The sequence below is a fragment of the Macaca nemestrina genome, chromosome 7, assembly GCF_043159975.1.
Source record: "Macaca nemestrina isolate mMacNem1 chromosome 7, mMacNem.hap1, whole genome shotgun sequence".
Taxonomy (NCBI): Eukaryota; Metazoa; Chordata; class Mammalia; order Primates; family Cercopithecidae; genus Macaca; species Macaca nemestrina.
The window spans coordinates 19,267,707-19,282,302 of record NC_092131.1 but is presented as its reverse complement, the minus strand read 5'-3'; the positions used below and the strand labels follow the sequence as shown (position 1 = coordinate 19,282,302).

The 14,596-nt window shown below is 43.1% G+C and overlaps 1 protein-coding gene across 12 annotated transcripts in view; it reads left to right on the top strand.

Annotated features, from left to right (window-relative positions):
• The window catches only part of LOC105467581 (zinc finger CCCH-type containing 14), a 48,360-nt gene that overhangs the window by 33,112 nt on the left and 652 nt on the right, over positions 1-14,596 (top strand). For 3 of the 12 annotated variants that reach the window (XM_011717294.2, XM_011717291.3, XM_071099753.1), the window contains 7 exons: positions 563-637; positions 5,785-5,944; positions 6,686-6,918; positions 11,144-11,264; positions 12,625-12,761; positions 13,048-13,139; positions 14,192-14,298. In XM_011717294.2, coding sequence (XP_011715596.2) covers positions 563-637; positions 5,785-5,944; positions 6,686-6,918; positions 11,144-11,264; positions 12,625-12,761; positions 13,048-13,139; positions 14,192-14,298 — 925 coding nt within the window. The remainder of the gene's footprint in view (positions 1-562; positions 638-5,784; positions 5,945-6,685; positions 6,919-11,143; positions 11,265-12,624; positions 12,762-13,047; positions 13,140-14,191; positions 14,299-14,596) is intronic. The other 9 variants (XM_011717295.3, XM_011717297.3, XM_071099754.1 and 6 more) reach the window with 7 other exon arrangements.

Here is a 14,596-nt window from a genome sequence, read left to right as displayed (position 1 = left end):
GCTGACATAGGGTGTGGATTGTAGAGCTGAGTGTCTTGGTTTCTTTGCATGCATCGAAGCCCGTAGTTTGTCTTTTGGGAACTCCTATGTGTAGATAATTCTGGAGTGTTTTGTTTTGCTATTTCGATTATTATCTGCAAAGGTCATGGGTGAGTGAGTCGTGATGGGAAGAGCTGAGCTCAGGTGATGGAGGGAGGGGCTCGCCATGCTGATTGTGCAGTTGGCTGTGATGCGAGCTGCCGCGCCACCAGATGCCTTTGCCTGGGTTTTCCGCCCTTTTGCCACCTTTACTTTCCCCACAGAATTCAAATTCAGGAAAACTGATGTCCTCACAGAGGGAGAACCAGGAGTGTCTTACATTGGCATTTTTGGTTTAACCCTGAGTACAGCCTTTTTTGTCTTATAGGATATGCCTTTGGTCTATAAATACTGTTAAATTGAATTGCTGAAGCTTTAAGTTACTTTTAAGACTTTAAGAACCCAGAAGGATTGATTTTTGGGAACCACATGCTGGTATTGTCTGTGTTGTAAGCTTAGTGAAGTTTTAAAATTTATATTCTAGGAACTCAACAGAGGCAATTATTATCCCGACTGCAAATCGACCCAGTAATGGCAGAAACTCTGCAGATGAGTCAAGGTTGGTAATGTTTCGAGTTGTACTGTAATCTAGCCGTTTCCGTTGCCATTTCCATTTCTTACACCCCATTTAACATATCTCGTATCTCTTAGATCCTGCCCTAAGATGTTATGTTTAGATCTGTGAAAATATTTTAGGGCCAGGAGATAAGATCTGCATTTTTTTCATGTTATATAGTGTTACAATGTTTTGCCTCATTGGAAAACTTTGTTCCTTTCACACCATTCCACGTGTGTCCATAGCACTGTTGGCTGTCACTCTCCTGCTGTCAGAAATGACCTGCGTTTCTGACTTACCCTCCCACTCTACCCAGCTTTTGTCATTGCCATGAGTGGCTTTTGTAACCTTTTTTTCACATGTTTAGCCTTATCCTCTTGTACTTCATTTTGGAGTCTTATCAGCAGGGCCACACCTGGAACTTACTGTTCTAGTGTTCTTAGAGCCACTCTAGTTTGCCTGTCTCCTTTTCCTCTCCCCACAGACACACATGCCAAGGGCTACTTCAGGACTGGAACTGACGCCTTCATTTTTATTATCTCTGTCCTCAGTGCCCAGCCCCTGCCAGATGCATGTTCAGTGTCTTAAGAATGACTGCAGGATAAACACAGGCAACCATGAGAGACCTGGAATCATCTCAGTCCTGTTTCCCCTAAGCCTGTCTTCTGTGTGAAGCTCTGGTCCCTTGACCCTCTCAGTTAGCGCCTTCCTGGAATTTCTTTCCCCTCAGTCAGGGCTCCACAGTCAGTCACTCTGTTCCCTGACCCTCCCCCAGCTTTCCAGCTCAGAAAGTGTGCTTTTCCTCCCTAAGGCCAGTCTCCACCAGAGGCCACGTCCCACCAGTTTGGTGAGCACTGGCATGTCACCCACTCCTCCAGCTTCATTCTCTGCCTCCTGTCTTCTCTCTGTAGAGGTGTTCAGACATTCTCTACCCATGATTTAGCTCTCATCTCCCAGGAGTGCATCCTGCTTTCTCCACAGGAGTGTTTGAAAAGGTTGGCAGCCGAGGTCTGTGTGTGGGATCCACTTCATAGCTCTTGTGCATGTTTTCTCTTCTGCTTCCTTCAGCTTCTCATTGTACACATGGTGCTCGTGGTTTGAAACAGCAAATAGTTCTGTGAGGCTTATGAATGGCTGCAGTGCTTAGCTCCTATCACATGTTTTATTCTAAGAACCCTTTGTTTCTGCACATTCTATTAATTTTTTTAAAAACATACTGGTTTTGTTTTGTGTATGCAATACTTTTTGTTATTTCTCTGCGGATCTGAAAGGTGGTTTTGACGTTTTTCACCTCCCTGCTTGGCCTTGTTTTCTCTAAGTGGTCTGTTTTGGCTGTCTTTTATGCTGGAGGTTTCCATCTGATGTCCGGGGATCCTAGGTGGTCTTACATTTCGAGTGGAGCACTCAGAAGCTCACTGGTATTCTGGGTTCATGAGTTGGGGCATGGGGCGCTTCGACTTTATATTTGAAACTGGACCGTGTGGTGGAAAGTGGTTTGTCCTGCCTGTCTAGTTCATGGGCACCCTGATGTCACTGCCTTTAAGACTTTCCTCTCAGCCTGGTCAGCTTCTCCAAAACAAGGTTTTTCAAGTAATAACCTGGTAGAGTTCTGCGAGCTTAAGTGGGGAAAGAAGGCTGGGAGAGGCACTTCACCATTAATTATTATGTAATGTTTAATTCTCCCCACATCATTGTCAGTCCAGTACTTCTTTCATCATGGCTGGTATCTCTAGGTCCAGGGACTCTGTTCTTACCCTCTGAAGAGTCTAAAGCTCCACTTTCTCCCAGGGAGAATGCTTGCAATGGGTAAAGGTTTATCAGGAAATCTAATTGCCTTTAACAATTTTTAACAGTGTACATTCAGGGGATTTTGTCATAGCGTCTTTCTGGCAGAGACCCTGATGCTTCATCCGTGGGCCTGTCCGAAGATTATCTACAGGAAAGCACATCGCCAGTCGTCCCAGGTGTCTTCAGTGTAGAGGTCGGGATTGGTGTGGCAAGGATCAAAACCAAGAAAACAGTGGCCAGGTGTGGTGGCTCATGCCCGTAATCCCAGCACTTTGGGAAGCCAGGGCGGGCGGATCACTTCAGGTCAGGAGTTCCAGACCAGCCTGGCCAACATGGCGAAACCTGATCTCTACTAAAAAATACAAAAATTAGCCAGGCGTGGTGGTGTACATCTGTTATCCCAGCTACTCAGGAGGCTGAGGCAGGAGCCTCGCTTGACCCCAGGAGGCGGAGGTTGCAGTGAGCTGAGTTCGCACCACTGCACTCCAGCCTGGGCGACAGAGCAAGACTGTCTCAAACAAAGAAAACAGATACATGGAATTAGAGTTGAAGAAGAACTAACTGCTTCTTAGAGGGACACATCTAACACACCTCTTTTTTGCCTGTCATTTCTCCCATTTCTTCCCAAGGTCCCTTTTACTGCCAGTTCCTGAGCCTTTGGAGAATCTTGTGGTCTGAATTGGATTGTTTCATTATTGCCTTAGAATTCAGCTTTTACACATCCCCTGAGTTCTTAATCATCTGTTTTCCACTTTGAAAATTTCTTTTTACAGTTATTTTCCTTGTGAGTTTATGCTTTAAAAACAAAAACAAAACCCTTTATTGACTTTTTTGTGGGCTTTCAGGAAGGAACAAAAAGTAAACACATGGGGTCAGCCTGTGGTCTCTACTCAGAAGATACTACTTACTCCCCCGTCTGTCTGGTCTCCACGTGACCCAGGCTGCTGACGTGCAGCTTGCAGAGAGGTGTGCGGGAAGGACTGGTGCACGCTTTCCTCAACCCTGGAGCATACTACACTTGGGTTCCTGTACTTTCTCCAAGCTTTGACCTTTTGGCTGCCAAGACTTCACTTACTCTTTTCATTCCCTTTCATTCTTACGTATCAACTCCTCTCCTCCATTCCTCCTTAAAAGGTTAGCTTTGCTCTCTCCCGCCTTCAGCATCATTTTCATCTCTTCTGTGTTCACCCAGACTATGAACTGGTAGAACTCCTTGGTCTCAGAAAGTGCAGGGTGGTGGGAAGGAGTGAAGCAGCCCCTGGACCACTGTTGGGACCCACCTTTGATAGTTGGGAGACCTCGGTGAATCATTTAATAACTTGGAGCTGGAAACGGTCGTAACATGGGAGGAAAATGACTTTGTAGGCTTTGAGTGAGGATTCAATGAGAGGCGGCCACCCTGAGTATGCTAAACACTTCTGTCACCTTCGGTTTTGACTCAGCGTCTTCTGTCCCCCCACCTACGGGTCAAATCTGAATTTTCTGCTTCCTCTTAAACATGGGAGAGTCCCAGAAAGACTTTAAATAAATCTAACATTGAAATGTATCTTTGGCCCTTTTAACTTTGCTCTTTTTCTTTTCCTAAGTTTCTCATCCCCAGCTTTCTCTTCCACCTGTTTCACTTTACCATTTGTACTACCCTTGCTGGGGAAGGCGGGCGTGCCCCTTCCCAGGACGGAGCGTGTCTTCTCTTCCTGTCAGGTGTGTGATTCCAGGACAGACAGTGGAGAATCTTCTCATTCAGAGCCTCACCCTCTCTCCCGGGCAACAACAGGTCAAGGACTCTGGTTCTTTCTTAACACTTTTTCTGAAAACCAATTTGATCAGGTCACTTCCTTCCTTAGGAACCTCTCTTGATTTCTTTTCTCTTTTTTTTTTAATTTTTTTTTTTTGGTTTGAGATGGGGTCTCCGTCTGTCACTCATGCTGGAGTGCAGTGGCACAATCCTCATCGCAGCCTTGACCTGGGCCCAAGTGCTTCTCCCACCTCAGCCTCCCAAGTAGCTGGGACTACGGGCATGTGCTGCCACGCTTGGCTAATTTTATTTATTTATTTATTTTTCTGGTTGATGGGAGGTCTCACTATGTTGTCTAGGCCGGTCTCAAACTCCTGGGCTTATGGAATCCTCGTGCGTTGGCCTCCCAGAATGCTGAGATTACAGACATGAACCACCACACCAAGCCTCTTGATTTCTTGCTACTTCTAGACCAGAATCCAGAGTCACTGAGACGTAGAAGAACCTTTATTATATGTGTCAGCTTTCCTTGCTATGCACTGTTGAGCCCACCACACACACCCTTCCAGCCATTCCACATTCGAACCTTTCTGAGATGCCTTCGACCTTGTGAAAGCCCCTTTCCTTCTACGTGGGTTTTCCTCTGCCTGAAGTGCTGTGTTTGTTTCTCCGAGTCTCTCTCCTCGTTTATTCCTGCTCATTCCTTTACTGCTGACTTCACATGTTCCTCCTTGCTAAGCTTTTCCTTGGTTCTTGGCTGGAGTGGGCTGCTCTGTATTCTCAGCACCTTGTTCACATCCCTTTTGGGTCATGCTATTCTGAAATTGTATATGTGTCTGTTTTTCTTCTTTTCTTTGTGTACCTAGCTCAGTTCTCTTAGTTGTTCAGTAAATACTCAATGAATGAACATAAATCAATGTCCTGTGAATTTTGGTCTCTAGCCTTGAAAGAAGTGTATTAACTATAGTCCGTTGATGGTGTATTGATAGGTCAGCCATATCCATTCTGGGTTGTAGGTCTTGACATATTGTATAAAATAGTAGATGATGTGAGCTTATGGTTATTTGCATTAAAGGCCAGTGTTTTTCTTGATACATATGTTTAAGTGCCCATTCACCTTTCAGTTCCCTTTTACAGTAGTCCTCGGTCTATCACCAATTGGAAATTGTACCACTTGAATTCTTCTTATCAGGATATGATTCTAAGTGGTACTGTGCGAAGTGAACAAACCAGATTTTCGAAACCAGTGGTTCAGCAGTCTGTGTATTCTAATTATAGGGAGCATTAGGACTCAAATTCTCTAGGTTTTTAGAAAAGACTTTTGTACTTTAAGGGTATATTGTTAATATCTCATGAGATGCCTCACCTGAGAGCCTCTCTCTGCTGTGGGTAGGGAGTGTTAATCAGAATCACTGGCGCTGTGCCCTAGGCGGAAAGGACTCCTGGAGTTCTCTGAAAACATGTTCGGAATGGAATTCTAGCCCTATTTTCCTGAGTGGAACCAGTTGTGATTTTCCTTTGAAATAATTTGAATATATAAAAGATTGACATTCTTCTCACATGTTTGATGTTGGGAATGTAAGGTATATTCAGAAGTAAACATTTGTGGCCAATTTTTTTGGCTCAGATTACTATGACATGGAATCCATGGTCCATGCAGACACAAGATCATTTATTCTGAAGAAGCCAAAGCTGTCTGAGGAAATAGTAGTGGCACCAAACCAAGAGTCGGGGATGAAGACTGCAGATTCCCTTCGGGTACTTTCAGGACACCTTATGCAGACACGGTAGATGGTTTCTTTTTCTTGTGTAGTTAACTTGTGTGATTAGATAGTAAAGGTTAACCATTCGTTTGCAGCTTCCCTTCTCCCCGCCCCAGCCCCTAGCATAGAGTGCTTTCATTGATTCAGTAGCTAGCCAAATTCAGTGTTCAAGAATTCCAGTTCATCTTTCTTGTTCAGAAATCCATTAACCTACAAATTACAACTCCAGTGTATGATTTAGCTCTATTAAGATTCTTTTCTTTATGCAAATTCAGGAAATGCAAGTTTAAAAGCCAGCTGACCATAATCAGGTCAACTCTAAAGAGAGTTGGCAGATCAGGTTTGGGTGATTTTTTTCCCTGAGAAAACTGACTGTTTCTGTAAAAGAACCAACATACAGATAATAAATTAGCATAAATGCTGCTGGCCCTGTGTTCTGAGCATTGATGCTAATTTTTTGGTTTATTTCCATATTGACCCTGTGAAGATCAAATGGGTGATGGGGTCAGGCTTGAGGGGAGATTGTCCTTAGTGAAGTTAGTACAGGCTAGAGGGTCACTGGTGATGATGCCGCTGTGTCTGTTCATGGCCATCGTGTGTTAGCAGGGAACCCACCAGTGCTGCACCTGGAAGCCCTACCTAGTCTTTTTTATTGAACCAAACGCAAAGCCAAGGGAGTGATAGTTCTGCTGAAGAGCACTTTAGGGGGCTCAGCGTTTTGTGTTTGTTTCCCTAATTCTATGGTATTTTTTATCTGTCTGGCAGAGATCTTGTACAACCAGATAAACCTGCAAGTCCCAAGTTTATAGTGACGCTGGATGGTGTCCCCAGCCCCCCAGGATACATGTCAGATCAAGAGGAGGACATGTGCTTTGAAGGAATGAAACCTGTAAACCAAACTGCAGCCTCAAACAAGGGACTCAGAGGTCTCCTCCACCCACAGCAGTTGCACTTGCTGAGCAGGCAGCTTGAGGACCCAAATGGTAGCTTTTCCAACGGTGTGTTGAGAGCTCAGATTTTCAGGGTGCTGTCATTGTGAAGGGAATCTTTGACTTGTTTCTCTGCCTTGAATGAATATTGGTTAAAGGCCTTGCTTATATTTATATTCGGTAATGGCCTTTTTTCTTCTTTCAGACAAAACCACCAAGTACACTTCATACTCTTTTTCCTGTGTCTGTTTCATAGGTGGGCTGTCACTCCAGTGTGAAAACGGGGTTCAGCCATGGAACCTAAGACACCTCTTCCTTATGCTGGCTAAAGGATGAACCACCATTCTTGATGCCTTCTTTACCTTTGTATTTTCTTCAGAAACTGTACTGCCACTTTGCCCTTTTATCGGCAATAGTCTCTTGTAATTAACTTGAGAGAAAATTTTAGATTTGATTCTATTTCTACCTCAGTGAAATTTCTTTGAAAGGAGTTTCTCCCCTAATCTGTCAAGATACTTCTTGGAACTGTTTAAATTAATGTTGAAGAGTAATATTTAGCAGAACTCAGATGAACTCCCTTCAGATAGTGCCATGGTTTTCGGCAGGTGACGGTTTCTTATCACCGTTTCTTTCACTGGGTATCAGTGGCAGCTGCAGCGCCACTGATCATTTCCATTCGTGATAGAGAATGGTAATTATGTTCCTCATATCTTCTAAAATTTTTAGAAGCACCTCTTCGTTGGCAGGAGGGATAATTACGGAATCGTAAAAGTGTACAGATTCAAAGGAAAAACAATAATGGATTTTGAAACATTTCCTTAAGCAGTCCTCTTGGAAGAGATATGAAAATGTATTGAATACCTTTTTGATCATTAAAAATAGAATAGAGGGAAATCATATGGTAGTGGAGCGATAACACTGAGCTTTATTTTAACTGGTTGCGTTTCCTGCTGTGAATCAATGACGTAGTGTTGTGGTTTTGATTAGTGGAGGGAGTTGAAAATCTGACCCTATCAACAGGAAGAAAAACTTAAAAATAGTAAAAGCTGCAGTAGGCAATACAGATTTCTTGACTCTGTATGTTTTGTCTAAAGAGAAGACTCCAGTGTTTTCACTGCTCTTGATTTTCGATTTGGTAGCTTAATTGTTTGGTTGTTAGGATCTGGTTTCATTTAAATGTTGATGTCCATATGAGGCTTTACAGGGTATACACGTAGCAGCAGTGACACCATAAATATTATATTAGTAAAAATTCTTGCCGGTGCTCTGGCCACTGTGCTGACAGCCATGCTGAGTGGTGAGCCTCCTTTCCCATTGCTTTGACTGGAGACTCAGTGTTCCACTGCCGCTCAAGGATGAAGCTTTGTAAGATTCGCACAGGGGTGTGGCTGGAGAGACTGTTGCAGAGCAGTTATCAGCAGCCTCTGGCCTCTGCCCACTTCCCCTGTGAGCAGGGAGTGTGAAACTGCAGTTGCTTCTGGTTGGTTTTATGTTGGGTTGTTTCAAGGATACAGCCAACAGCAACATCTGTTTTAACCTGTTGCCTTTTCACTCACTGTCATATGGCAGCACAGATTTTATAGCTTGCTTGCTTGCTTGTGTTTTTTGTTTGTTTGTTTTGTTTTGTTTTTTTGAGATGGAGTCTCTCTCTGTCCTCCAGGCTGGAGTGCAATGGAGCGATCTCAGCTCACTGCAACCTCTGCCTTCCAGGTCGAAGCCATTCTCCTGCCTCAGTCTCCCAAGTAGCTGGGATTACAGGCATGCACCATCACGCCTGGCTAATTTTGTAGTTTAAGTAGAGATGGGGTTTTACCGTGTTAGTCAGGCTAATCTCCAACTCCTGACCTCAAGTGATCCACCAACCTCGGCCTCCCAAAGTTCTGGGATTACAGGCGTGAGCCACCGCGCCCAGCCTATAGGTTTCAATAAAAGGTGAATTTGCCTCTTAAAATTTGAACAGAAAACGTTTTAATAGTTTACAAAGTCATTGTCAGCCAGTGAAGACTAGGGGCATGACCTTCATATGACTTAAATGTTTCAATCAGAAAGATAAAGTTTCTTTGTAAGGTATTATTGTAATAATCATGTTTGTTTGTAAAGTATTATATTGTTCCTGAGTATCTAGCTACTTTACTTTCCAGCTAGGCTTCTCTTGGGTATTCCCTTAATCTTTTATTTGGACTGGGTTCTTGTGTATATATTATAGTCTGCTGTGTGTAGTTTATTATAGGAAAAGGGCAAGACACATTTACTCTGCAGGGATGACACAAAAAACATGTAAAAGTTAGAGAAACTTCCAGTCATCTCAGATTTTCTTTGGAACGAAGATTATTCTGGTATCTTAGAACTAAAATGACTTTTACTGTTTTGTTTTGTTTTGAGATGGGGTCTCACTCCCATTGCCCAGGCTGGAGTGCACTGGTACAGTCACGGCTCACTGCAGCCTCCACCTCCCAGGCTCAAGTGATTCTCCTACCTCAGCTTCCTGAGTAGTTGGTTACTACAGGTGCACACCACTGTGCTTGGCTAAGTTTTTGTATTTTTAATAGAGACAGGGTTTCACCATGTTGCCCAGGCTGGTCTGAAACGCCTGAGCTCAAGTGATCTGCCCGCCTTGGCCTTCCAAAGTGCTGGGGTTACAGGCATGAGCCACCACATCCTATTTAAAGCTTAAATAGGACTTTTACTATTTTTAAAGTAGCATAGAAAATTGTTTCTATCAGGCATAGTCATAATTGCTCTTTGATGCTGCTCCTGTCTGTGCTGCATGACTGCATTTGTGTGCCTTGTTCTCCTGTAGTGAAGACAGAACATGGGTCACTGGAACAGTAAGTACTCATAGAACTAGCTGCTGCTGCTATTATGACTGGTTGTCTGTCTTGCATTTTTTCCGTGTAATCATCAGACTCTAAGGAAGACATTATTTTCTCTTTGTATAGATGAGGAAACAGAATTCAGAGAAGTTAGCTAACATTTGCACAGAGTGTCTAGCTGAGCAACTAAGTGGCAGAGTCAGATTTTAACTGACCTCTGGCAAGAGAACTAGAGGAATATAGTTGAAGTGATACTTGCTTTCATGAACATGAGTGTGAACCGTAATACATAATACCCATGATGCTATTTTGTGGGGGGTTTGTGGTGTCTGAGGCCAGAAATTAGCAGCGGATTATTGCCTGTAGCTGTAATTTTACTTATTCAGTGTTATTTGAATAAATTGCCAGCATTACAATTTCAATGAAGGCAGATTTTTGGCTTACTGAAACAGGATAAAAATCTGGCAACAGGGGTCCCACTTTGCCCTGTCATAGTAATGGAAGCTGTGATTGGACGTGGCACAGGGAGTGGAGTGGATGGGTGTGTACTTGCTTTCTAGGTTGCTCCTCCCCATCTGTCCCTTACTGCATTTATCGTCTTCAGCCCAGTCAGTCTTGCTATGTTAGGGGAACTGCCCAGTCCCTGTAAGTGATGGCATTTGTGACCCCATTGCAGGCAAAAATGTCTTCCCCTTTTTAGACATTGCTGGCTGAGTGCGGTGGCTCATGCCTATAATCCCATCACTTTGGGAGGCCGAGGTGGGTGGATCGCTGGAGTCCCGGGGTTCAAGACCAGCTTGGGCAACATAGAGAAACCCCATCTCTACAAAAAATACATAAAATTAGCCAGGCCTGGTGGCACGTGCTACTTGACAGGGGCTGAGGTGGGAGGATCACTTGAGCCTGGGAGGCAGAGGTTGCAGTGAGCCGAGATTACGCCACTGGCACACCACTGCACTCCATCCTGGGTGACAGAGCAGGACCCTGTCTTTAAAAAAAAAAAAAGTAAAAATAGACATTGCTGAGTTTAGCACCTGGACTTTAGCTCAGCAAGTGGGAATCCTTTTGTATTTGGGCCACTCATCATCTTGCTGGCATGTGAGAATTCACATCTCCTTATCACCTTATGTGTTTTCAGTTTTTATTTAATTGTATTGGTTCCCCACTTGACGACGTCCTCTATGTTTAATTCAGCTGTGAATTAGTATTGAGAATTAGAATTTTTGGTGAAAACTTTGGCTTTAGTTGCAGAGTCACCGTTCTCTTTCCTTTTCACAGTGAGAACTGTTGTCTGCTTCCTGGCAATCTTTTATAGGTTTCTGTGGCCAGTGTTAATCACATAATTTGGGCTCACTTATTTTATATGACTGTACATTTAACAGAAGATTCTAAGACTGGGGTTTGAGGGAAATACATTAAAGGTGCTGTGTACTGAATTGATCATAACGAATGAAATACTTGTATTTCCTTTCCCTTTGTAGCTGAGATGAGTGAACTGAGTGTGGCACAGAAACCAGAAAAACTTTTGGAGCGCTGCAAGTACTGGCCTGCTTGTAAAAATGGGGATGAGTGTGCCTACCATCACCCCATCTCACCCTGCAAGTGAGTACCATCCCCCATCTCACCCTGCAAGTGCCATCCCCCCATCTCACCCTGCAAGTGAGTACCATCCCCCCTCACCCTGCAAGTAAGTACCATCCCCCCTCTCACCCTGCAAGTGCCATCCCCCCATCTCACCCTGCAAGTGAGTACCATCCCCCCTCTCACCCTGCAACTGCCATCCCATCTCACCCTGCAAGTGCCATCCCCCCATCTCACCCTGCAAGTGCCATCCCCCCATCTCACCCTGCAAGTGCCATCCCCCCATCTCACCCTGCAAGTGCCATCCCCCCATCTCACCCTGCAAGTGCCATCCCCCCATCTCACCCTGCAAGTACCATCCCCCCTCACCCTGCAAGTAAGTACCATCCCCCCTCTCACCCTGCAAGTGCCATCCCCCCCATCTCACCCTGCAAATGAGTACCATCCCCCATCTCACCCTGCAAATGAGTACCATCCCCCATCTCACCCTACAAGTCACAGCCAGCTGATTTTGGCTTTCAGTTTAGTGTCTATATCTTGCACCTTATTTTTTCTTTTCTGTGGACAAGTCTTTAGTTTTATAACTAAATTGAGTGATAATTACCATGGCCCTCTCCGGAGCAGCGTATTTCTTGTTTATGGGTGTTTGTTGAGAGGCAGGGGTGGGGGGTGCTTTGTTTGTGCCTCAGACCTATGAGATACTGAAATACCTGGGGTTCCTTAAGAATTCTGTATGTTTAAGGAGACGGGTAAATGGTAACTGCCCCAGTTTGTATGCATTTTGGTCACACACACTATACACAGATTTTGAGGAGTTTAGGGAAAAGTTAGTTATGGGTAATGAAAATATTTTGGACTTGGGTTAAATTTTTCCTTACAAGCCGGCTGGCTCAATGTAATGAGCTTTGTGAGATGACTTTTAGAGGCTTTTTTTTTTTTTTTCCTGCACCAGGGGTGGGTCCTATGGATGGAATCTTCATTTTTAACTCTTTTAAGGAAATGATGTGGGAATAATACGGCTGTACACATAAGTAGACTATGGGATGAGTCTTTTTATAGCACAAAGCCTTGCATAGAGTGTTTATTAATGAATTCACTGCATAAAATATATACCTTATTAAGTGGTGTGATTTTTATCACAAAAGCCTGTCTTTCCTGGTGGCTTGGCTTTAGTTAAAAGCCTGTTTGTGTTATCCCAGGCTTTGGAATAAATGATTGTGTCCTATTCTGACATATGGTCTTATTTTAAAATATTCTTTTTGTTGCTATTGTTTTTGCATTTCTCAAAACAAGTAGTGACGGGGAGTGTAAAGAGCCCTTATACAAAAAAATAATGCATTGAGAAGATTAAATATGAAATATGCTTTTTTTTGTTTTGTAGAGCCTTCCCCAATTGTAAATTTGCTGAAAAATGTTTGTTTGTTCACCCAAATTGTAAATATGATGCAAAGTGTACTAAACCAGATTGTCCTTTCACTCATGTGAGTAGAAGAATTCCAGTACTGTCTCCAAAACCAGGTGAGTGACTTACTGTGCTACTACATTTGGGTAAAAAATATAAAATGGCATTTTGTGACTGTAAATGGAATTTGAACTAACAAAAAGATGGTTTTAGAAATAATTTTGACAGCATCAGTTACTCCAGCTAGTCTTTAAAGAGCAAGTATTTTGACTAGTGAATATATAAACCTTACCATTCTAATTTAAAAATGGTTTTCACTCTCAAAAACAACCATCAGTAGACTGCATTAAAAATGGACTTTTCAAACAGATTGGAGACCAGTCCTGGTTTTTATTTTGTTAGCAGTTGCACCGCCAGCACCACCTTCCAGCAGTCAGCTCTGCCGTTACTTCCCTGCTTGTAAGAAGATGGAATGTCCCTTCTATCATCCAAAAGTAAGAACTTTTATTTTCCCAAAAATCAATTTAGTGATAATGTCTCAGTTTCGTCATTTACCTTCTTTTTTGTCAGAGTTACTACGTTGGTACAAAAGCAATTGCAATTTTTGCCAGTAAAATCTATTAAGTTGTTCCTTCATTGTCATTGAACTTCCGTCTGGCACCTTAGGCTAAGTGGTCTGAAACTATTTATTGTTAGTATCGTAAGCACTCAGTGGGGAGAAGCATATCTTTGCTAGTCACATTTTCCATTATTCCCTGCATTTAAATATATGGGTGGGTTTTGGCGGGGGTAGGGGAGCGGTTTGAACCTAATGCCAGAACTGAGATGATGAAATCCAGTAGGTACTGCTTAAAACCACCCAAACTTGTACTGATGGTTTTATCTGCATACTAAAGATTGACGATGGTTGATGAATCTCCAGATGTTTACTTGGTCAGAATGAATTATCTCCTCCTTGCCCTGGTAGCCTGAGGACCATATGAAAGGCCTTCACTTGCCCCATCTGTAACTGGGCATAGCTGAGGGTACTCAGTGAAGAGTGTAAGGGATAATTAGAAGTTTTTAGGGTATGCTAAACTACGTTTGAAATTTTACTTGCTGTGATTCTTTGACTAGAATTTTTTGTCTCAAGGGTAAGTACATTTTTCAAGGCTTCACTAGTATTAAAATGGTCCTTATAGATGGAATCTCTTTCTCTGTTAATGGTTAGGGTGGGCTGGTTATTGTCTGTTAAGTTGTATGTTGACCAGGTGGGGTGGGTCAGGCCTGTTATCCTAGTACTTTGGGAGGTAGAGGCAGAAGTGGAAGGATCATTTGACCCCGGGAGTTTGAAACCAGCCTAGGCAACATAGTGAGACCCCATCTCTTAAAAAAAATAAATAACCAGGCATAGTAGTACACAGCTACTTGGGAGGCTGAGGCAAAAGGTCATGCCACTGCACTCCAGCCTGGGTGACAGCGTAAGACCCTATCTCAAATAATAAAATAATGTGTTTACTTATATTAGCCTTGTGGATGTTGTTGAAGCTCTGTTATTTCTATTCAGCACTGTAGGTTTAACACTCAGTGTACAAGACCGGACTGCACATTCTACCATCCCACCATTAATGTTCCACCACGACATGCCTTGAAATGGATTCGACCTCAAACCAGGTAAACATTCAAATTAGTTTTTCTAATGTCATTTCAAATTCTTTTTTCTAATTTGCAGTTTCTTAATTTATAAGCACACAAAATTGGAAACTAGACTGTTACTTTGAATTTTTTTCTTTGCTGTTTAATTTATACAAGGGTCCTGTGGCAAAATAATTTACTACATGGGCTAAATTTTATCTTATCCAGTGGTTACTTTTTTAACCTAGATTATCTTGCTCTGTTGCCCAGGCTGGAGTGCAGTCACACTGTCATAGCTCACTGCAGCCTCAAACCCCCGGGGTTCAATCGATCCTCC